Genomic DNA, 24664 nt, shown 5'->3' on the forward strand with positions numbered 1-24664 from the left:
GAAGGGGAAAAAAAATGGTGAATTGTTTAAAAAAAATAATTTTGGTGTATTGAAACAAGACTGCAAGGAGTGGAGTAAAAAACACTACAATACCACATTACGGAAACCAGCTCTTTGTCTATTAACATCTTTCTTGCTGAGATTCAATGCAGTCACAGCTCGGCTCCCCAACCTGAGGTTCCTCCAGACAGGATGAGGAGGCATATTGCATGCTGTTCTGGGAGAGGGGAACAGATCAATAGCAGCTGAATGCCATCTGCTTTGGCCAGCAAAACAGCACCAAAAGTGTAACCCATGCATCTTCCTTTATTGAAAGGTTATTTTTATGCAAGTAAACAATTCATCGTCTCCTTGCACGCTTGATGCTCATTTACCACTTCTGATCAATAAAATATGCAAAACAACAAAAAAATTGAATCCTAAGAGTAGTTGTGATGCCACGGTGAAAGGTAATCAATAGCAGGCTTGTTTAGTAGGGCAAATCGTGGGGTTACGGCATCTGAAGGCCTGTGTCTCTGCTCTTCCATCAGGGTCTATTTAAAGGTAACACAGTACTAAAGCAACAAAGTTACCGGAATCAACTATAACCCAGGTAGGCAAGTCTTCTTATAATGCGGGGCGCAGAAGAACAGATACACCCAGTAATAATAAATTGGGAATGGCATGCCACTGGGAATTGGCACCACATTTTCCTAGACTAGATGTTCTGCGTGTGGCATCTCTTCCTTTCTTTCCGGAAAGTGTGTGCTGCAGACACAGTGATAAATGGCATCAGCAAATAAAGATTCTGTTATTGAACTTACATTTACTTTACTTGCAATTATCTCACTTATTAAGCTGCACTTACATTATTCTTAGGGATTTAAATGTCTTCTCCACAAGTTTGCTTTAATTTGGCCTCAAATTTCAACAATGTAAATGCTCAGGTTCAGGCTTGTAACATATGAACCTATTCTGATGTACTAATACAATAAACAATGAATAAAGGGTTAACTGTTAATTACTGCATTCAGCAATCATCTCAAAAACAGACGTTTTTTGTGTAATAAAATTTTTTTGAGGATTGAGAAGTGCTCCCATCGCACTCAAAGTCATGCACAGACCGTTCTACACGTATCGCTATCTGTCCCCGGCAGCACTGCAGTCCTTATCAAAAGACTAAAAATGTCTCAAGTTTTCATCCCTAAACCCATCATTCCTTGATTGTGCAGGACGCAGGAGGCGTCAATCATGTCAATCTTCTAATCAGTAACGATGCATGCGGACTGGAAACTCTGTTGTAGTCTGAGGCTACTATACCCTGATCCCAATTTAGAAAAAACTTAAATTAATGTAGGAGGCATTACTCATGTGAAACATGCATTAGAAACGAAAACACAGAACATTTGTGAGCTGAAGACACTCACAATGCACACTTAATGGCTTGTTTACATGATACATTTGAATTTAACATCTGTACGGTGACTTCAGTAATTTCACCTGAGTTCATTAAGGTCCCCTGAAGTCAGGTGGAGGTTAAGGTCTGCGGTCACAGGTGGAGGATCATGAGAATCTTCAGCTGTGGCTAGTCTGAGTGACGTCACCGCTCATAGCGTGGTTCACTCAGTCTCTGCCTGAACCTCACCGCATGCAGTGATATTCTATGGCCACTCGGTGTAAATTCAGATGTAGCAGAGCTGTAATCATCGTGGGACCTCGTGTAGATTACGTCGGACCTGTAGGGGTGTTCTGGGGGTTGTGATAGAGGATTTTTGTCTTTTATTCCAAATAAAGAATTGTTTTCAGTGTTTGCGTTTATTTGTCTTCACTTACAGATTAGTAATGGGGGGGGTTCATACACCCTCCCCATTACTAATCTAGGGCTTAGTGACAGCTGTGAGCTGCCATTAATTCTTTATTACCCCAATTGTCATGACACCAGGATAATTGGGAAGAGCCGGGTAAAAAGCTGGGATTGTCGCATTTAACGGATGTGACAATTCTGGGTGGCTGCAGGCTGCTATTTTTAGGGTGGGAGGCTCCCAATAACCATGGGTCTCCCTAACCTGAGAATACCAGTCCCAGCTGTTGGGCTTTATCATGGCTGTAGTTCAAAATTGGGGGAGGGGGGGGGTAAATATTTAAATAATAATAATAATAATAATAATAATAATAAAAAAAAAAAAAAAGACTCCTGCAGTTGATTTTAGTTTGATACACAGCCAAGATAAGTGCATGGCTGGGGGCTGCAGCCTGTAGCCATATGCTTTATCTGTATTGGGTATCATAATATGGGGAGACCCTACGCCAATTTTATTTATTTATTCATTTTTACTGTATGCTATAGAACCGCAGACTGGGTCTGTGATTGGAAGTGTCAGACAGGCTGTAACACAGGATGGAGGTGTTGTCTGACTGCAACTGTGCCACCCCCACGTCAGCAGCCAGGCTGCTCGGATCCGGATCAGCGGTGGCTTGAGTGACGTCCGGACCTAGGGGTCGTGCGGCCACTCAAATGAAGGGGGTATTTACAGGCGATTGTATATTTAAAGTTCGTGACGCCACCCGTGGTGCGTGGTAAGGTGGAGTACCACCGCTGCAGGTGGGAGTACCCGAGGGCGATGGAGTGGGCAGCTAGGTGTTTAACTCCTCCACGGGTAGGAGGAATGCCCCGGGACTAGGTGATGGTGTTGGGGAGTGCCGTTGGCAGTGAAAGGGTCACTTGCGTACTCACTCAGTCCATAAAGCTGACACCGACAACTTGGTAAACCAAACTTCTGGTCACCGCTGCCGCCGAGGGGAGCACGTTTGGGTCCCATTCCCACTGGTGTTGCCTGATGATCTGTGACCTTTCTCTTGGCACTAAGTTCTCTTGCTTGTTGGCCCCTGTAGTGTAAAACTAGTCGGGTCCCGCTCCCCAGTGTGGCTCTTAGGGATCACGCTTGGGATTTCCTGGACCGTTTTAGTGGAAAGTCCTATCCCACTCGTTGCGCTAGTACCCTGATTTTGGAGCAGGTGGAGAGCAGATCTTGAAGGCTCTTTTCTCGTCGGGTCAATTGTCAGGTTGCCTGAAGCTACTCCCTGACCAAGGGTCCACGTATCCCGTCATTACCTCGTCCCAGTCCGGATGATAGTACATGGCCGTCCGCTGTCCTCCTCGACAGTTCCATGCCCCTTTTCATGATCCCCTGCGACCGGGGGTCCAGCTCCTACTAGGCCCAGACCACTGCCTGCCACCTAGTCACTTCCAAGGAGCCCGGCTCCAGACCTCCTCTCTCCTTCACTTCCTACACTTCACTGACCTACTCCTGACCTCACCTTACCAACCCCATAAGTGGGCGACCCTATTCCATTCAGGCCATCCACTGGTTGTCTGGTGGGTGTAGTGGAGTGTTCTTAGGATTTTGATTGGCTGCTGTTGGCAACACCATTAGTTGGGGACCCGTAACCAAGGAGGAGGTGGATATTGCACAGAAGGGCAGATTGCACAATACCCTGTGACGACCTGATAGGCCAGGGCGTCACACAACCATTCACAGACGTCGGTAAGCGGGGGAAGCAGTGAATATGCATGAGCTTATTGAGCTGCCCTGGAAAAAGAAGGAGCGGCCACGGGAGCAGTTACAGCCGTGCCAGAGAGGTTAAATATAGCAGACTCTGTTTATAATTTTTTTTTATTTAATTTTACTTTACTTTTTTTTTTTATTTCCAGAGTGCCCGATCTGGGTGCCTTTGAACCCATGGGGTTTGGAATTTACAATCCGGTCTGTCCATCACTATTTTTCAGAAAAAAGAATTGACAAAAACGGACCAAAAACACAGCATCATTATAAGCGCTCTTTTGACATTTTTAGGCTTTCTAGGAAAGGTGCAGTTTTTGGTGAAGTTTTCATGTCTCAAAAGGTGCAGTTTTTTGTGACAACAAAACTGCAGCGTGCGCATGTAGCCCAACTCTTCTCTTTGGGAGTTTTCTTGAGGATTACATCCAGTGGATTAAAAAGGCTACATTTATAGACAGGAAAAAAAGGGGCTATATCTCAAACTATAGAAGCAAAGAATGAACAACTCCAGATTCAGGAGAACAGCAGCATTGGTAAAAATAATTACACATTTAAGGCAGGTGACCGGTCCTCCTTATCGTGTTGTATTGTCTTAAAATAACTCGACTTTTCAGATTATAACATAAATTCAAATCTTTGCTACAATTTCGTGTTTACAGCAATGGTCATCAAGAATAGGAATTTTTACAATGTGATTTTCTGCTGTGCTACTAAACATGACATGACATGCACTATCTTGTCTGGCCTTGGGGAAACACATTTAGAAAGTTAAGAATTAGTCATGTGTCCATAATGTACAAACTCATTATAACACTGATTCAAAAATAATTTTACTATTGTTCTACCCCAAAGAAGCCCTAATCCCATGTATGCTGGAGTAGGATATGGTATCAAAAGAAAGCGTCACTTTGTATTTATATGTATAAAAAAAATATATATCTGAAAACCAAAAAGGTCAGATTAGTAATCACTGAAAGTTATAACATCACAAGTTACTGGTACAGGATAGCAGAGAATGGAGTAAATCATCCATTGATCTCCCTGTAGTATAAGGCTGCTGCCGACCGCAGAAAGACAACAGGACATGCAGCCACATTGGATGTCACTTTTTACTTTTCTCAAGAACTAGTATTACTTGGTGCAATTAATAACAGAATAATTTACCATGAAAGTTATTTACAGGTAATATCCAACAAGGCTAAGATCACCACAATCAAACTAGTCAAAATCTCTAAAGCCTGCTTTACACGCTACAAGATATCTTACGATCTGTCGGTGGGGTCACGTCGTAAGTGACGCACATCCGGCATAGTAAGGTATGTTGTAGCGTGTGACAGCGACGTGCAATTGCGATTGAACGAAAAACCGTTCATCGCATGCACATCGTTCATTCCTGATGAATTGAACGTCAGATTGTTCATCGTACCCGGGGTAGCACACATTGCAGTGTGTGACACCCCGGGAACGATGAACAGATCTCACCTGCCTCCTGCGGCTCCCGGCCCACAATGCGGAAGGAAGGAGGTGGGCGGGATGTTTACGTCCCGCTCAGCTCCGCCCCTCCGCTTCTATTGGCCGGCTGCCGCATGACGTCGATGTGATGCCAAACGTCCCTCCCACTCAAGGAAGTGGACGTTCGCCGCCCACATTGAGGTCATATGGAGGGTAAGTATGTGTGATGGGGGTTAATCGTATGTGCGGCACGTTCAACAAATTGAACGTGCTGCACATACGATTGGGGCGTTGCAAATCGCATACGATATCGTATGCGAAATTGCAACATGTAAAGCATGCTTAAGTTTGCACAATTGTCTTATTATTGGCATTTTTTATTTGTTGTGGTTGAAGGGGGAGGGTGGTATCACAAGGAGGGGCCAGGTGGGCACTTGCCCCAGCCTCACTCTATCACGCCACAAAATTTTGCATTATCCTCCCCCCACACTATGAAGTGATCAGTGACTGCAAGCGCCCAGTGAGCACCCACGTCGACCTTCTTACACTGCGCACACCAGACGAGTGTATTATTCAGCTGCTGCGCTCTGAATAGGCGGCATTCAAAATGATAAAGCTAGATATAATGAAGCTTTGTCATCTCAAATGCTGCCTATGCAGAGCACAGCAGTCGATGCAAGACTTATCTTACCTGTTGTGTAAGCAGCCATGGAGATTACAGAAGATGAGCATGTAGTGATGGAAGATATCATTGAATCATGTTATGCAGAGCACATGATTCAGCATTGTCTTAATTAAATACCAAGAGTTAGGGGTGCTTCACACATAGCGAGATCGCTACCGAAATCGCTGCTACGTCACGGTTTTGGTGACGCAACAGTGACCTCATTAGCGATCTCGCTGTGTGTGACACTGAGCAGCGATCTGGCCCCTGCTGTGAGATCGCTGCTCGTTACACACAGCCCTGGTTCGTTTTCTTCAAAGGCGCTCTGCCGCTGTGATGCACAGATCGCTGTGTGTGACAGCGAGAGAGCGACGAAATGAAGCGAGCAGGGAGCAGGAGCCGGCGTCTGGCAGCTGCGGTAAGCTGTAACCAAGATAAACATCAAGTAACCAAGGGAAGCCCTTTCCCTGGTTACCCGATATTTACCTTAGTTACCAGCCTCCGCCGCTCTCGCTGCCAGTGCCGGCTCCCTGCTCTCTGCACATGTAGCTGCAGTACACATCAGGTAATTAACCCGATGTGTACCGTAGCTAGGAGTGCAGGGAGCCAGCGCTAAGCAGTGTGCGCGGCTCCCTGCTCATGTAGCTGCAGTACACATCGGGTTAATTAACCCGATGTGTACTGTAGCTAGGAGAGCAAGGAGCCAGCGCTCAGTGTGCGCGGCTCCCTGCTCTCTGCACATGTAGCTGCAGTACACATCGGGTTAATTAACCCGATGTGTACAATAGCTAGGAGAGCAAGGAGCCAGCGCTAAGCAGTGTGCGCGGCTCCCTGCTCTCTGCACATGTAGCGACGTTATGATCGCTGCTGCGTCGCTGTGTTTGACAGCTAAGCAGCGATCATAACAGTGACTTACAAGGTCGCTGTTACGTCACAGAAAATGGTGACGTAACAGCGACGTCGCTGTCGCTTAGTGTGAACCCAGCTTTACTTTTATATTCTGAAACTTTCTTACCTTAACTATGGTTAGGTTTAGAGCCGAGGCAAAAAAAGTGTTACAGTAAATAAAATATGTAATTAAAAAAGCTGGTAAAAAAAAAGCAGACAGCAAAACATCAAATGCTTTGACCTCCTACTTTATTTCTGCTTTTTGCTAAAATTATATATATATATTTAGCGAGAGACAGAAGAAAATAGGAGATCACAGCATAAAGTATATTTCAATCAGTATTTTCCTCAAACTACAATACATGTGCTTGTGGGATTAGGAGTTCAATACTTGACTGGTGAAACAAACTCCTTGGGTGCTAATGGTTCACAGGTTAAGTGAGGGCAGGCTTGCCTATCTTATCCCAGGTATTGCCAACCCACCCTACACCACTGGGAAGGGGGAAATTGCAATGTGAGGCAGATCGTATCTTACATTCCTGCTACTCGTTATGAGAGCATATATAGCAACAATAGATTACTTTTAACAACTTCATCTCCTCAGTAATTTTACTGAATTCTCTAACCATTTTAATTCTTCAATGAATTTGTGATTTTTACCCAAAGGTCGCACAGGTTAGTTACACCCAGAGACTAAACTTTTAAAGTAAAGTCCAGATTTGATACCATTTTAGAGACTGTATTAGCAAACCACATTATGAAAAATCTAAAGTAATTACCATAATGACTCTATATCTTCGAGAAATAAAGCAAGTAAGAAATCATCAGATAATCTAGGTAATGCTTAAAGGGGTTGTTCACTACTAGGACAACTTCTTCTGAATCCACATTTCCCCCAGGTAAAATAAAAAAGCCTATATTCCCCTCCGGGGAGACAGAAGCCGGCTCTGATTGATAGAAGCACCTCTGATGTGAGCTCCAGGAACGCGAGCCCGGACACTGCTGGGACCACACTGATTGCGGAGGTGAGTATAGGCTTTTTTATTTTACCTGGAGAAAACAAACGAGGTTGTCCTAATAGTGAACAACCAGTTTAAGGAAATCCATGTTCTCCACATACAGGACTCTTCCTTTTTCACAGTTGACAGTTAAGACCTCCATACGTAGACAATCTTCAGATTAACCCACCAATATCAGCAGGGTCGACTGGCAGTCTATGTATGGGGGCCTCCGAACTGTACCCCATCACATGATGTCACTGGACATAAGGATCCGCTATGTCCAATATGAGACTGCTGATCCTTTTGTTCATGGCAAGGTACCTGCCACCAAAGGAGTCTGGCAGAGGCTCTCTGGTAGAGAACACAGAAGCGCTTGGCAGAGTAAGCTCCTGTGTATGGAGGAGTCACAAGAGATCGCTGCTGGGCAGATGATCGGCCAAACCATAGTTCATCTGTCATATATCTTGTGTATTGCGCCCCCATACACATTAGTGTTGTACTAACATGCCAATTTCAATGGAATACACTCTAATGTGTATAGGGAGCCGGCCAGCTGATCGTTGGGGGAAATATCAATTAGGAATATCTGATTTTGAATTGCCAATTGCTTATAACTGCTATAGATAAGTCGCAAGCAGAGCTAGGTGTCAGCGGCTTTCCCATAGAGAATACAGGAGTGCTCGGCGGAGTGAGCGCTCCTGTGTATGGGAAGCATTGACAGGCGTTAGAGTTTGTTTTGTTGATTTTACCTGTATCACGAAAATCAAGGACAAGGACTGATAAGGACTGATAAGCCAGACCACTGATAGGGATATACAGGTTTGTGAAAAATTAAGAAAAGATGAGCCCAAATTAAAAATGTCAAGCCTACATTCGTTAGATAAAATCTGTGGCTGTAAAGAATACAATATGGTATCCCTCAAAATAAATTGTAGAGGCTGATTATAATGCAGATTTATTGTGCTGTATCTTGTCAATATACTAAATATTCCACAATTATTTTTTTTTTTATTGTATTGTATGTAGTTGTTGCATATATTTTTAGAGCTGGTAACGTTTTTTCTATGTTTTTCTCTTTTTCATTAGCATCATTTTTAAGCAACGTATAATATCACTTAGTCACTTAGTAATTGTGTGTGCACCTATTTTTTTTTTATATTGCATCTTGAACCCATGGCAAAAGAAATCGGAAGGGACAAGTAATATTACAGAGCTCTATCGTCGTCAGTGATGTCACATGTAGAGTTGTAAAATATGTGGGTATCATATCATGACAAGCTCTATAGATGTTGTGATGAACTGTAAAACACTGAAAAGAATACACACACGAGTTTCTCTCCTCCAAACAGCCCCTATGTTTTCACAAGCAATTACAGATATATAAAATATGAATTGAAATTGATTTTCCGCTTCAGGGGTCACAATTTTCTCTGTTTTACGCACCCAAGGCATTTATTTTGACGACCAAATCTGACACTTTTTCTGAAAATGAACTTAGTAATGTTACAAAAGCTTTATCAAAAGGATTCTTCATTTTTTACTTCTTGACATTTGTTCCTTGCACAGCTCTTTAGGGATTGAGAGGGCAAAATAAAAAACTTGGAGCCATGCAATTATAAAGGTGCCCTCTTCACACAAAGATGGGATGGGAAAAAATTGCACTAAACTAAATATTTGTTACATTTATCTTAAAGTGCTTGCCTTCTAATCAGTTATCCATTTAGCCCACTTTATCCCTGTATTTTCCATACTACTTCTTTTCTATTTTACTCCACTTACCAGTCAGACATAATCAGGCAGAGAGGGATGAGGAGTCATCCATATAATAAAATAATAAAAATATAACCTATTAGAGTATATGGACCTTGAAGAATGAGGATTACTAAAAGAGACATTCATGCTCTTGTCCACCTGAGTGGACACCATATAATACCACATTACTTTGGATTTAGACCACCCGTGATATCAATTGTTCGGCCATAGTCATTCACGCCATGAGGCTCCCAATACAGAGTTTTGTGCTGATAGTAAAGGGATTGTTATTGATGTCCTATCCTTATGATTGGTCATCAATATCAAATAATTGGGGTTGCAGCACCCAGCACCTCCACCAATCAGCTGATCTTGGTACAGAAGTGATCAGGTTGGTAGCGAAACTCCACAATTCCATCAACTGTATAGCGGCCGGAGTTATTGAGTCAGTAGATCATCGGAGACTTTAATGTAATATGCGCTTCAGCACTTGGCAACCCCGCTCTGAAACATTACATGGTCTGCCGTTTTGTGGTTGATTTGCTGTGGTTCCTACTCAAATTTACTTCTCATTAATGCCTCTCACCCTCATTGAGGATTCCATTTTTTTCAAGTATGAAAAAAAAACAAACAACTTTTGGTCAGAGTTTCACCAAAGCATCATCAAAGTTTGGTCGGAGTGCCATATGTTTTTCTCAGACATGAAAAAAAAAAATCTATTCTTTGCCTATCGAGAAAGTTTGTGGAAATCAGATGGCATCTACGGCCCCATAGACTTCCATTGCTGTAGTTGATCCGACACTGGGATCAAACTCGGCTAAGTTTCCTCAATTTTACAAGGATGACTCGGTCGCCACAAAATCACGGACATGTGAATGACCCGATTCACTATTATGGGTACCACTCTCAAATTCAGTTAGCTCTTTAGTACAGCCCATTCCTTCATAAATGTTTGAAAAGACTGGCTGCATGGGGAAGGACTGTATATTATACCGTTGTGATAATGGAACGTAAAGGGAACCTGTGACCTGATTAAAGGGCGGCACGAATCTGAGCCTGGCTGGACATATATTTTTTTATTGAAATGCCGCCTGGTGACCATGGCCAAAGAAGAGACTAGTCTGACTATGACTCTGGCTATCTTCTCCCAGGGCTGCTGCAAGTAATTGATATGTCTCATCAATAGCAAGACACCTGCCAATCACTTTGAGTTACGGGGAGAAGCTGGCTGGGCCCAGAGCTAGGCTAGTCTTGTTTCTGGCTAGGGTCCCAGGCTGGATCTGAATAGTGTATGCTCTCTAAAACGCTGGATCGTAACAGAGAATTATATAGCCTGACTGCAATTGTGTGGCCGGGCTCCTATTCATGCCTCTCAGAGGCTGGGTAGCATAAAATCAGGTGATGGGTTCTCTTTAAAGAAAAATCTATATTTAAGAATTAAGAGGTGTATCCAAATACTTTTGCCAAATAACATTTCTTGATATCATAAAGCATTGGGTGTGGTTAAAGTATATCTGTCCTTTAACACAAAATCTTCATAGCCTTGAAGATCTCATCCTCTACATAATGTGATGAAAAGCAGTTTTAACACAACAGTCTAATATGCTCAAGTAAATGTCTAGTTTCTCATGTTCTGTAATTTTTCCCCCATTCTTTTTGAGTGAATGTCCCCTATGTTATCAGCATTATGCCGGCCAAGAGCTTGGCAGCTCCAAACCTGTGTGCAGTTTCACAGGAGAGGAGAAAAGAGATCAAGACCTGCCCCATTTCTTGCTTTGGCATTTCTTTTGGTAGATACAGATTACTGTTGACAACACACAGTGGACAACAAATTAGACATAAAAAAAACATCTAGGGCCCGATTCATCAAAGCTTTCATGCCAGCAGTCTGACGTAAAAGCCTTGAAAAGTTACAAAATGTAGGTGCAACTCGGAGTTGTACCTAAAGTTTACGTCTTTGCGTTTTCATGCCAGTCTCTCCCAGTTCCGGCAAAATTGGCCGAATAGTGGAGGGACACCGCAACTTGTTTAATTGATGATGACCTGTGGCGTTCTGTAGGACAGAAATGTCACTTCAGCACCTGACAAGGGTAAGATTTCTTTCAGAGCACACGGAGGCGCACACCACTCCTCAGATGCTCCAGATTCATGAGCAGACGTGCACCTCTTCATGAATCAAAAGAATCTAACTCCAGCATGTCTGTCATCAAGACCAGAGTGAGAAACACCTGACTTGAGAAATCGGGCCTCTAGTTGAAGGCACTATGGAGGCAAGACAACATCATTAAAATAAATTACAATTTGCAGATTGCCTATGTAGCACATTATTTATAAAATGAGATCAAGCGGTAAAAAAGTGACCATTTACAATCAAACTCAGCTCTGCTGCTTCTATAGGTACCGAACCGATGCAAAGAGATACACCAGCAACATATCTGTCCATCACTGACACAACTCCAGTTTTCCTTCACATGACTTCCATACATTAGCCGGGGCAGACGCCTCTTACTTGTAAAGCGGAGTATGGAACTAATTACTTCCAATGAATTGGTTCCAGTTTGATAGCTTATTTATTAGGTTGGGGAGGACAGAATTGATGGTGCTCGCTTGCAGCAAGTTCTATAATTGGAAACCATGTTGTGCTTAAGCAATTAAGGGCAATTTGCAAAAACTATGTGCGTGTGTGGTTTTTTATTTTTTTATTCATCGCTATTGTCTGCTTGATTGGATTTCTCTAGATACAGACTATACAAATGGGGATACAATCTAAGAGTATTACTCTAAATAAAAAGCCCCACTTGCTAAATTACTTACCATGAAGAATGTGCACGCCACCAATTAATCCCACTGCCGCTATACATTTATTTCTCTGCAGTTATAGAAAAGTAGAAATATTTCTCACTGAGTAAAGTCCATCTGTGTTGGATGGCTATTTGTTATAAGAAAAGCAACTGAGAAATATATATTTTTCTTGATTAAGCAGCGGCATTTCTCCAGGGATGGAAAGAAAACGAACAATTAATCTTTTCTTATTTGTTCGGAGAAGGACGTACATGCTGTGTGCGCAGGATCGCCGATGTACCTGTGGCAGCCAGTCCGCTGCAATTAGGCTTGATCTGAAAATGAATGGACTTAAGTCAGAGGGCCTGGTCTGCTGAGACTTCTTTCCGGAGGCCAAGGTTATACAGTTCAAATCCCCTGCTGTGGAAATATAGCTAAAAATTACCCACCATGCTTTGGAATAATTAACAAAGCTGGGGAATTAATATCAGCTAAGTAATTGGAAAGAATTAGCAAGAGAAATATACATTAATCTTTACTAGTTACATTAATGAAAACGAGCGGTGCTTTTGCTTAGTCTTGAGTTTTACTCTAGAAAGACTTTTCACCTGCAAGACAGTGCCACCCAAATATACAAAATAAGCAATACAAATGGAGGGCACACACCAAGAATATGCTAATAAACAATAAGAAAATATAAAAAACGTCACTATACTACACATCAGATGCAGTTTTTGCCAGAAGCGCACAAATGTTTGCACTACGTAACATTCCCACTATTGTGCTGGTGGGTGTGGATCCACTGTGCCACCGCATCGGGTCACCCTGGAGGGGCATAACTAAGTGAGTACCTTGTCTTCACTAGAGACTCTGATGGTGAGGATAGGCTTGCGCTGGAAGGTGGCCTCCAGGTGCTACTCCATTGATATGATATTACGGCACTGTGGCAGCTGACCCTAGGGGTCAAGGATGCAGGAATGGACTCAGGTGCAGACAGAACGGCTGGTGCAGACTTGACAGCTCGTTCAGGCTGGTGCAGAGGGTATGTCAGGTACAAACAGGTATGGCAGGTACAGACAGGTACAGCAAGTATGGCAGGTACTAGAACACAGGTACATGTAACAGACACAGGATGCAGGGAATGGAAACAGGATCTGACAACTGGCAGCGCGTCAGTAGCAGAAAGACCACATTGCTCAGGCTGAAGTACCTAGCGCTTCTCAGCCTATGGCACTTCCAGGTTAGGGCACACTGGCCCTTTAAGAGCAGGGAGGTGCACACTCCTAAGAGACCTGTGCAGTGAGCGCATGCCCTGGGAGCTAGCAGAAGGGACAGAAGCAGACATCACTGCCGAGTGTCCAAGAGAGCGAGTGCAGCGGCGTCCCTGCCGGGCGCAGGCAGCGGAACAGTGTGGGAACGATAGTGATGGCCTTATACCCACATTAACCTTTGTTCACACCAATATGTTGGCTTTCTTCTGATCAATATTGAAGTCATGTTGCTGTGCCCAGACAGCAAATAGCAAACTTTATCCTCTTCTACTGGAGACTTTTCAGTTAAATTAGTTGAATGGTACTCAATTGTGAGCTATTCTTCATTTCAAAACTGGTAGACACCTTAGGCTGAGTTCACCTGTCCAGTAGTCATCTGTTGGAAAAAATCCATTGGCAAAAAAAATTGTGCAAACACAACTTTTTTTCAGTTTTGAAAAAATTGATTTTTGCAGGATCCATTTTTTTAATATGGGAGTCTATGGAAAACTGAGTCATTAACTGATTGCTATTTAGTCATCCATTTTTCTTTCATTTGTAAAGGATCCACTTTTTGCTTACTGGATAAGTTTTAAATGGAAGATAAATAGCAATGCGTTAACGGCTCCGTTTTTAATAAATTCCCATGTTAAAAAAAACGGATTCTTCAAAAATCAATATTTTCAAAACGAACAAAAAAGTTGTGTTTTTTGCCAACAGATCCGTTCTAACAGATGACTACTGGACATGTGAATTTAGCCTAACTGAAACTTGTCTTTTCGCTTAAAAGGAACTGGTCAGCCAGGTATATTTCTCCATATAGTATGAAGATTTGCTCAGAAACAATAGGCAGTTACTAGACAAGCCCGGCATAAATTTAACATAAACCTAATATGTGGGAAACTAAGAGATGTATATCTCTTTATAAATTTGGTGCATCTTTACGAAGTCTGTAATTGGCATATATCTCTGCTTACACCAGTTTTTTGATATACAGTACAAACCAAAAGTTTGGACACACCTTCTCATCTCTAGAACAACTATTAAGAGGAGACTTTGTGAAGCAGGCCTTCATGGTAAAATAGCCGCTAGGAAACCACTGCTAAGGACAGGCAACAAGCAGAAGAGACTTGTTTGGGCTAAAGAACACAAGGAATGGACCAGTGGAAATCTTTGCTTTGGTCTGATGAGTCCAAATTTGAAATCTTTGGATCCAACCATCATGTCTTTGTAGAAAAGGTGAACGTATGGACTCTACATGGCTGATTCCCACCGTGAAGCATGGAGGAGGAGGTGTGATGGTGTGGGGGTGCTTTGCTGCTGACACTGTTGGGGATTTATTCAAAATTGAAGGCATACAGAACCAGCATGGCTACCACAGCATCTTGCAGCGGCGTGCTATTCCATCCAGTTTGCGTTTAGTTGGACCATAATTTATTTTTCAACAGGACATTGACCCCAAACACACCTCCAGGCTGTGTAAGGGCTATTTGACTAAGAAGGAGAGTGATGGGGTGCTACGCCAGATGACCTGGTCTCCACAGTCACCAGACCTGAACCCAATCGAGATGGTTTGGGGTGAGCTGGACTGCAGAGTGAAGGCAAAAGGGCCAACAAGTGCTAAGCATCTCTGGGAACTCCTTCAAGACTGTTGGAAAACCATTTCCGGTGACTACCTCTTGAAGATCATCAAGAGAATTCCAAGAGTGTGCAAAGTAGTAATGAAAGCAAAAGATGGCTACTTTGAAGAACCTAGAATATAAGACATATTTTCAGTTGTTTCACACTTTTTTAAGTATTTCATTCCACATGTCTTAATTCATAGTTTTGATGCCTTCAATGTGAATCTACAATTTTTAGAGTCCTGAAAATAAAGAAAACTCTTTGAATGAGGAGGTGTGTCCAAACTCTGTCTGTAGTGCACATTTTTCTGATATATATACACATATACACGTATGTATACCTGCTGTGCATTGGTTTTAACAAGCACTTTTCACTTTTAAGGAAATAGTAGCTAAAAAGTTGCAAAGTGTAGACAAATGATAATTGTACCCAATTGTGTCTACTATTAAAAAAGATCACTGATACAAGAAAGGAAAAAATTGAAAGGAAAAAATTAGAGATCATAATATACAGAAGACCTTCGGTATGTATGCAGATTAGACAAGTACACAAAAGACCCACATTCACACTAGAGAAAATCCTTTAGGACGAGCTATCTGTATAGATTGCCCACACAGATTAGATAGTTCTCGACTGTACTATTGTTCGGTCAACAGCTTCCTCTTCCGATTCCCAGTTAGACAGGAACAAGGGCTCCTTTGTTATCTAAGATACAGGAAGAGCAGCCTATGTACCTGTGGAATAAAAGGATGGAGCGATTGAATGCAAACCGCTTAGCCCTCATGTCCCTCAACGTAATCTGTCTGGGGATATCTGAAAGGCCCCCATGCATATTAAAGGGGTGGTCCGACATACAAAGTTAAAGTGACAGCACTCATGGGGGTGGCGTTGGTCTCTGCAAATCGGGTAGTATTAAAACACACAATAAACAGTGTTCTCTTCTCTGGTGGCAGCTCATTACCACTGAACGGAGGCGGCAACAGAGAGAGCGCTGTCATTGTGCACATGGCATAGAGCGCAAGGACTGGCTCAGCCCATGAAACAAGCATTGTCGATTATGCTTCGATACAAGGAGGAGATAGTGGCTGTGGTACTGACAACAGCCTGTGCCCCCTTATAACACTTCATTTGAGTTTCCCAGCATGCACTTTTAGGATACCCAAACGAAGGGAAATAAAAGGAAGTAGAAAAAGAAAGGAAAACCGGTTAGTGCACTCGAGGAAGGAGAAGGAAGTTTTAATTAAAGTATATTTTAAATTAGATTATTGCATTTTATAGATAGGGATTTAGGGTGAAAATTACTGTTTATTTCAGAACACCCCTTTAAAACGTCAGCCGTACAAACCAAAATCAGCTGGTGTCATAGACGTCTTTAATATGTATGAGGGACTTAAGGCTCAGCCGACCCAAGTGTTCAAGCGTATGGGGGAGTTGGAAGAAATACCTGTAGACTTAATGGGCATTAGGATATGTCCGCACGCTGCAGTTATGTCGTAACCACAAAAATGCACCCTGTGGAAAAAAAAGGCATCTTGTGGCAAAAAAACACATAAAAAATAGCATGCGTTTTTAGTGCACTTTTTGACCATGCGCTTTTGATCACCAATGGGTAAAACGCAGGGAAAAACGCAAAAAAGAATTGAAATGCTGCAGTTTTGTGGTCACTAAAAAATGCAGCCAAAGAAAAAAGAAACAACGTGCAAAGCAAAGCAAATCTGAAATCTCATAGACTTTGCTGGGGAAGGAAAAGCATGGCATTTGTGGTGACTAAAAGGTCACCACGAAACGTATCAAAAACTGCAGCGTGCGAGGCCTTAGCCAGTTATCTAATGTGCTGGGCACCTTTAGGCTATGTGCACACAGTGTGCTTTTTAATGCGTTTTTTTGGTGCAATATTGGCACAAAACTGCATGTCTATGTCAGCAAAGTCAATGAGAATTCTGAAGTCTTGTGCACAGGTTGCTTATTTTTTCCTTGAAGACTTATTTCAGAAGTTAATTCTTGGTGTTTTTCCCTGGATTTTTCAGCCTTTAAACTTATTGATTTCATTATCAAAAACGCATGGTTAAAAATGCAGCAGAAACGCACCTTGGTTTTGGTGCATTTTTCTGCCAGAAGATGCAGATTTGTTGCAGAAAATTTCTGCACCAAATACTTAGCGTGTGCACATAGCCTTAAGGTATGTGTGCATGCTGAGTATTTGGTTGCAGAAATTTCTGCACCAAATCTGCATTTCTTGGCAGGAAAAACGCTCAGTTTTTGCCACATTTTTGGTGAATTTTTTCCAATGCGTTTTTTATACATTTGGGGTGGAAAATAAAATGTGCAAACATGCTGAAACAATTGACTTGCTGCAGTTTATTTTCTGCTGTAAATGTGCAAGGGGAAAAAACATCAGAATTCTGACTGACTTTGCTGGCATAAGGATTTGCATGCAGTTTTGTGACAAAAATGCACTAAAAAGACGCATCAAAAAAACAAAATAAAAATGCACTGTGCGCACACAGCCTAATACCTTGCCTTACAAAGCGTAACTGCATCATATTTTTTATTTGCTATTTGTGCATCTGCCGAGTAGAATTACCTTATCTTTACAGTAATAAAAGAAAAAGACTTCTTTTAACATATTTTAAGGCTCATGTACATGCCAATGTAGTTTGCATAGCGTCTGGATAGCCGACTACATTTGGAGATGCTATAAGGCTATATGCGCACAGTGCATTTTTCGCGGCGTTTTTGGGGTGCGTTTTTGGCCTCAAAACTGCAGGACTTTGCTTCCCCAGCAAAGTCTATGAGTTTTCATTTTTGCTGTCCGCACACGTTTTTTTTACCTGCGTTGTTGAGTTAAAAAAAAAAAAATGGACATGTCAGTTCTTTCCTGCGTTTTTCTGCGTTTTCCGCCCATGCAATGCATTTGAAAAACGCAGCAAAACGCAGAGATCAAAAACGCAGCAAAACGCAGCCAAAAACGCACCAAATCGCGGCAAAAACGCATGCGTTTTTTGATGCGTTTTTTCGACGCAGGTGCGTTATTGTGCGTTTTTAGCGGCCAAAAACGCACAAAAACGCAGCGTCAAAAAGATGCAGTGTGCGCACATAGCTTAAGGCCATTATTTTGGACCAATAAGACTATGAGGCACCCAGTCCTCTTGTAGAATAAGTGCTAATTAACCAATTTACAGTACGGGCCCAAATGTATTGATGGGGGGTCGTGTTACAGCACTAGGTGAACTATCTATATATGCGAGGCGTTAAACCGCTCATCCTACTCTAAATATTTGAGGGTTTTGTTATATTCTTCTAATTCAAAAGATTTCAAAGCTTAATAAAATAACTTGCAAAGTGCCACAGAGTCCGCACTACAATGTACCATCCAATAATATCGCACTGTAATGTAAGTAGAACAGACGGCAATAACACCGCACCTGTGAGACAGTGGGTGTTTTATCATCTAATCTGAGCTCAAGCAGTTGGCTCTTCGCGGCTCTTGAAGACATGAATTCATCCTATAAACTCCATCCAGCTGATATACACGATGATGGATTCGAGTTATTAACTGATCAGGAAGAGATGGATGGTCGTCTGCTCCCGCTAATCTACATCATCATCTTGATTCATTTAAAGATAGGCCGTGCACTTAACAAGAGCAGTTAAGGTTCCGATAGAATCAGCCGTATAATCTGAACCGCTACGCTGAGCCCAAATCAATCAATACATTCACTTGTACGGGAAAAGGACTGGTAAATACTTACAACTGAAGCCATTAATATTATTTAACACAAATGTCCAAACTTTTTAATAAGAGTCAAGAAGAGGCTAGTATTTTCTGCCGGATCAGATACCGCTGTATAAAAACATTTCAGTTCCGATGTATCCTCCTCAATGAGATGTGCTTTTAGCCTCCATTATCACAGAAAAACAAAAGACTGCTCCGCAGGGAGAACAGATTCCAATTTTGTCTTCTATTTTTCTATTTAAACAGCGTTACAAAGGAAATCAATGCAGATAATTGCAAGAAAAAGCGGATCGGGCAATTTTTCAGATGTATCAAAGAGCAGAACTGAAAGGACGATAGGATTTTAGTGACCGTGCCTGTGTGCAGCATGTAGGGTGCCATACGTTTCCACTGGAGTCTACACTAATTATTTTTAGATATTACATGTAACCTGATATGCTGAATGGATAAAGCCCTATTAACCACTTCTATACCAGCCAGATTTAATTGCTTACTTTTTTAAACCTAAAGCTGGGTTCACACATAGCGACAACGACGTCGCTGTTACGTCACCATTTTCTGTGACGTAGCAGCGACGTCCCGTCGCTGTGTGTGACATCCAGCAACAACCCGGGCCCTGCTGTGAGGTCGCCGCTCGTTGCTGAATGTCCTGCTTCATTTTTTGCAAGTTGTTCTCCCACTGTGAAGCACACATCGCTGTGTGTGACAGCGAGAGAGTGACAAACTGAAGCGAGCAGGGAGCAGGTGCCGGCATCTGGCAGCTGCGGTAAGCTGTAACCACGGTAAACATCGGGTAACCAAGAAGCCCTTTCCTTGGTTACCCGATATTTACTTTAGTTACAGCGTCCGCCGCTCTCTCGCTGCCTGTGCTGCCGGCTCCATGCTCCCTGCACACAGCCAGAGTACACATCGAGAAATAAGCAAAGGTTTGCTTATTAACCCGATGTGTACTGTGGCTATGAGTGCAGGGAGCCAGCGCTAAGTGGTGTGCGCTTGTAACCAAGGTAAATATCGGGTAACCAGAGAAGCACTTTGGTTGGTTAACCAATATTTACCTTAGCTACCAAGCGCAGCATCGCTTCCACAGCGATGCGTGTCGTTATGATCACTGCTGCGTCTGCTGTGTTTACAGCTAAGCAGCGATCATAACAGTGACTTACAAGGTCACTGTTGCGTCACAGAAAATGGTGACGTAACAGCGACATCGTTGTCGTTGTCGCTGTCGCTATGTGTGAACCCAGCTTAACCCTACATTTAGGCTTGTGATCTGGATTTCATGGATTTTGGATTTACCTGACAGATCGTTGCGAGCTACACTGCTGGTTCGAGTCCATATTTCCTACTCGCCTGCATAACAATCATGGGAAGTTATAAGACGTGACAGCCAAGTATACGTCCTGACGACCACCCATACACCGCGCTGTCTTTGTAACTCCCATAGAGTTTTAAGGGGCTGAATACTCTACTGCAGCTCCATAGCACCCTTCCTCATGTCATCTTCTGTAAAATCAAGACTGAGCATAGTAATACATGACTGGAATGTCTGACTTTGGAGAGACCGTGTCTGGGAGATGCAGTGAAATACAGTACAATATATTCCCTGGATAGAAAGAACACATTTTACCTGTAAGTATGACTCGAGTCCTTGCCGCCTCTGCTCCAGAACTTTAGGGATCCAGTTCCTTACATGCTTTGAGGGCATCTCTGGAGTTTTAATACTCTTCTTCAGCTGTAGAAAAGATTACATGCTTTTACAGTCATCCCATCAATCAGCACTAAACCCCTTCTTTAAAAAACTAAATTAGGAGCCGTTAAAAGAGAATTTAAAAAAAAAACAAACGTATAAATAGATGGTAATTCCCTAATATATTGTTATTAATGGAGTCACAGTGATCAAAGATACAGCAGGTCAGCTGCAGTGAGCCGAAATTCACGGCAGGCTCCATGTCAGCTAGCCAGGAAGCAGACGTTTAACACTAGAAGTCCCAGAAATTTCGAGCTCCATAGGGTTTCAATGGTAGAAATGTTAAATGACCCCTCTCTGGGACTTCTAGTGTTTAACCGCCTATAGAGCGCACGTCCCACTAATAAGTGGACTGAGGTGTGTTATCACAACGTCCTTTTCAGGTGGACAAAGAAATCTGATTTTGAAGAGGTAGCAAGCTCAGGAAATGCTCCTTGTGTTCTGTTTTTTTCTTAAGACTTTTTGGCCATTTTCTTACTACTTTTCAACATTTGTTTATCGGCTGAGGGTTTTTTTAACTGTTTTTTTCAGCGTCTATCTTAAACTCCCTTCAATAAAAGAAAAACCAATGGCTTTTTTTGCAGCAAAAACATTGACAAAACTCTCATAAAAAGAGCATATTCCTATGACTTGTACTGTAAAGTATAGAAAGCCATATAAGAAGAAGACGCCTGCAAAATAGTCCACTCATTTCTTATAAATGCGTAAAGTGTAACCGTCGTTTTAATCTTTATTTCAGAAATCAATAGTACACATGAAAATAAGAAACTCTGTAATGTATCTTATCAGAGGATTTTGCTTCTTTCTCTGCCAGAATTGATCAGTCATTATCAAAATTCTCAATTCTGAGGTAAAATCTGTATTCAGTGAAGACTTTCCCATTACTGAGATAGGAGAGGGCAGTTGGAACTGATGAGACTATGACGGCGAGAGGAGCTATAGTCAGAGAAAGGAGCTAGAGGAAGATAGTGGCACTAGAGGAAGACGGAGGAGCTAGATGCAGAGGGAGGAGCCAGAGGCAGAGCCATCTTCTGCCATCTTCTCAGTAATGGGAAAGTCTTCACTGAATACAGATTTTACCTCGGAATTGAGAATTTTGATAATGACTGATCAATTCTGGCAGAGAAAGAAGCAAATTTGTTTTAAATAAGATTTATTACAAAGGTTTTCATGTGTACTATTGATTAACGTCTTTCAAAATCGTCTAAAAGTTACTCAAACGTTGTAACGTATGCACAGCAAGTGCTTTTTACATAGAGATGCATATGTTCATTCTATTGAGCGTTTTATTAGCACTTTTTCATGCGAGTTTTGCAGAGAACCTGCTCAATGTCCGATTGAAAAAGACATTGTGAGAACATACCCTAAGAGGAGTGCTGAACTGGTGTAGGGAGTCTTACAGATCCTGCCATGCTCACTTGGGAAATACAATACGCACATACCCTCGTCATACAGGAAGAGAACAGGGATTCTGGTGCTACAGGACATAGTAAAAGGTGACCCTGCTCTCTGACTAAAGTGACCAGAGAAAGTGAAAAAAAAGTAGTTTAAAAAACAGTCCTCAGTTGTTGATACATTTTACCAGTAGAGAAAGAGAGAAAGGAGAACAAAATCACATATCTACTAGATAATAAAATTGTTAGTCAGTTTTGCAGATTAAAGGGGTTGTCCACTATGTTCACTACTAGGACAACCCTTTCTGATCCCATGCTTCACCCAGGTAAAATAAAAAAATCTATACTTATCTTCCATGCCTGCGATTTTCCAGCGGTGCTGCAGTTTGTGTTGTCGAGGCTCACGTGATGTTGTGACATCACACGATGCCCACGTCCAATCAGTAATAGCTTCTGTCTCCTCGCCTTTGGACCAAACAAGTTAATCAACAGGAAGTGAGCGCAGTTTATTTGGTCAGGTTGCCTGCTATCACAGGTAGAGTATCATGGGAACCTCCAGCTGTGACCACAAATAATCTGAGTGACGTCACCACTCACAGCTGAGGCTCACTCTCTGAGTAAAACTCCCATCGGGTGGTCATGTTCTATGATCGTGAGCTGTCACTTGAGATGTAGCAGAGCTGGGATCGTCATGGGACCTTGTGTGGATTACGTCGGACCTGGGTGTTTTGGAGGTCAAAGGAGTGAAAGAGGGTGGGATTTTTTGTATTATATATCCATTAAAAATTTTTTTCCGTGTTTTTGTTTATTTCTTTTAACTTACACTTTAGTAATGGGGGGGTCTCATAGATGCCTCCCATTACTAATCTAGGGCTTAGTGGCAGCTGTGAGCTCTTATTAACCCCTTTTTACCCTGATTACCACCGTACCAGGGGAATCGGGATGAGCCGGGTAAAGTTCCGGGATTATCGCATCTAATGGATGTGACAATCCTGGGTGGCTGCAGGCTGCTATTTTTAGGCTGAGGGGCCCAAAAAGCATGGGTTTCCCCAGCCTGAGAATACCAGCTTCCAGCTGTCGGCTTTATTGTGTCTGGGTATCAAAATTGGGGGGTATCACATGCCATTATTTTAAACTATTTTTTGCTTTTATTTTATTAGTTCTACCACCACTTTAAAGCACCAGATTCTGGTCCCCATAGACTTATATGGGGACCAGCATCCGGCCAGACATCCGGGATCAATTCCGGGCCCAAAACTGTTTTTGTTTTTTGTTTAATCGCAGTTGGACCCGCCGATGCCAGCTATCTGCATGTCCGCCTATCACTAATCTCAACTAAAAGCCTAGATCCTTTGATCAGGAATAGTGATGGGTGACCCCCCCCCCCCCCCCCCCCCCCCCCCCCCCCCGGTGTTGTGTTCAGGAGACTCGCCCGAACATTTTGTAAAGTTCTAGTTCGGGTTCTGAGATAACATGAACTTGCATCTGAACACCAAACTTAGACTTTAGTTATGTGATGGGGTGGGGGGCCTGTAAAATAAAGAATATAGTTGATAATAAACAATGTCATTATACTTACAGGTCCCACGACGCGTCCAGCAGACTCTGTCTCCCGGCCGCTTCTGCTTCTGGGTCCGATCATTGCTATGCCCCCAGGTAACCACCACTGACTTACAGGACCTTTCATGACGTCATAGCCATGTGACCATTCTGGTGTGAATGTTCTACACAAATTCGGTTACAGACTGGTCATATGGTTACGATGTCACGGAAGCTCCTGTAACCCACGAGGTAACAACATTCGCACCAGACTGGTCACATAGCTATGACATCATGGAAGGTAGTTAGTGGTGGGGCACAGTAATGATGGGATGCGGAAGCAGAAGCGGCCAGGAGATAGAGTCTGCAGGACGCGTCGTAGGTATAATCATAATATTTTTTAATAATGTGACTTTTTTTTTTTTTACAGCCTCTGGACCCAAACTGGACCCGAACTGTAACATGAGCTTCCCAGGAAAGCTCGTGTTTGGGATCATTTGCATGAACACTATGTGTTCAGTACGGACCCCGGACTTTACAGCTCGGGTTCACCCATCACTACTCAGGAATAAAACAGACAATTTATAGCACACTTTATAACTTTCCAAAATTTTTAGGAAAAAATATTCAACACATAGTGAACTACTGTACTCAATTTATTATATATTTTAGGAGTCTGAGTCGGTCCATTTTATACCAACTCCACCAAAATAAATACCAACTCCAGAACCCTGAATCGAACACCTATGGAGAATTCTGAAGAGACAGGTTGTCATCACTCTCCATCCAGACTCTAAGAGAGGTTCTTTTTAAAGAATGGAAAAAGATAGATGTTGCAGTACATCACCAACTTGCTCATTCCAGGACCAGAGGACCTGAATTTGTCTTTAAAAATTATGGCGTTCATACAAAATACTAGATTGTAGTGGTTTTTGATGTGGGGTGTATTCATGTTTTGCATCAACTAATTTGAGTAAAACTAAATACACTGCTGAAAGTTATATCACTAACCTTACTTTCATGTTATGGGTTAAAGAGGTTCTATGAAACTCAGTATTGTCAAAATTTTGGAATTCTTCTTGTGTTCAGTGAGATATTGATTAAAATCTTCTTTTGAAAAGGGGTGTACTCATCTCATTTATGATGAGCTCTGTAGATTTAAAAACGTCAAAAACAAACATTTTCTGTAACCATTCCCAGAGACCTGAATTTTTTTTAAATTTTTCTATCCACAGTGTCGCGGGAGGGCTTGGTTTTTTGTGCGCTGAGCTCATGTTGTTGTTGATACCAATTTGAGGAAC

General features: G+C 42.3%; 1 protein-coding gene across 1 annotated transcript in view; it reads right to left on the bottom strand.

The window, feature by feature from the left end:
* Positions 1-24664, bottom strand: part of SNX24 (sorting nexin 24) — a 90226-nt gene that overhangs the window by 56998 nt on the left and 8564 nt on the right. Inside the window, exons 2-3 of the mRNA XM_075325049.1 lie at positions 21873-21943; positions 20311-20415 (exon numbers count right to left, since the gene is read on the bottom strand). Coding sequence (XP_075181164.1) covers positions 20311-20415; positions 21873-21943 — 176 coding nt within the window. The remainder of the gene's footprint in view (positions 1-20310; positions 20416-21872; positions 21944-24664) is intronic.

The sequence above is a fragment of the Anomaloglossus baeobatrachus genome, chromosome 1, assembly GCF_048569485.1.
Source record: "Anomaloglossus baeobatrachus isolate aAnoBae1 chromosome 1, aAnoBae1.hap1, whole genome shotgun sequence".
Classification (NCBI taxonomy): Eukaryota; Metazoa; Chordata; class Amphibia; order Anura; family Aromobatidae; genus Anomaloglossus; species Anomaloglossus baeobatrachus.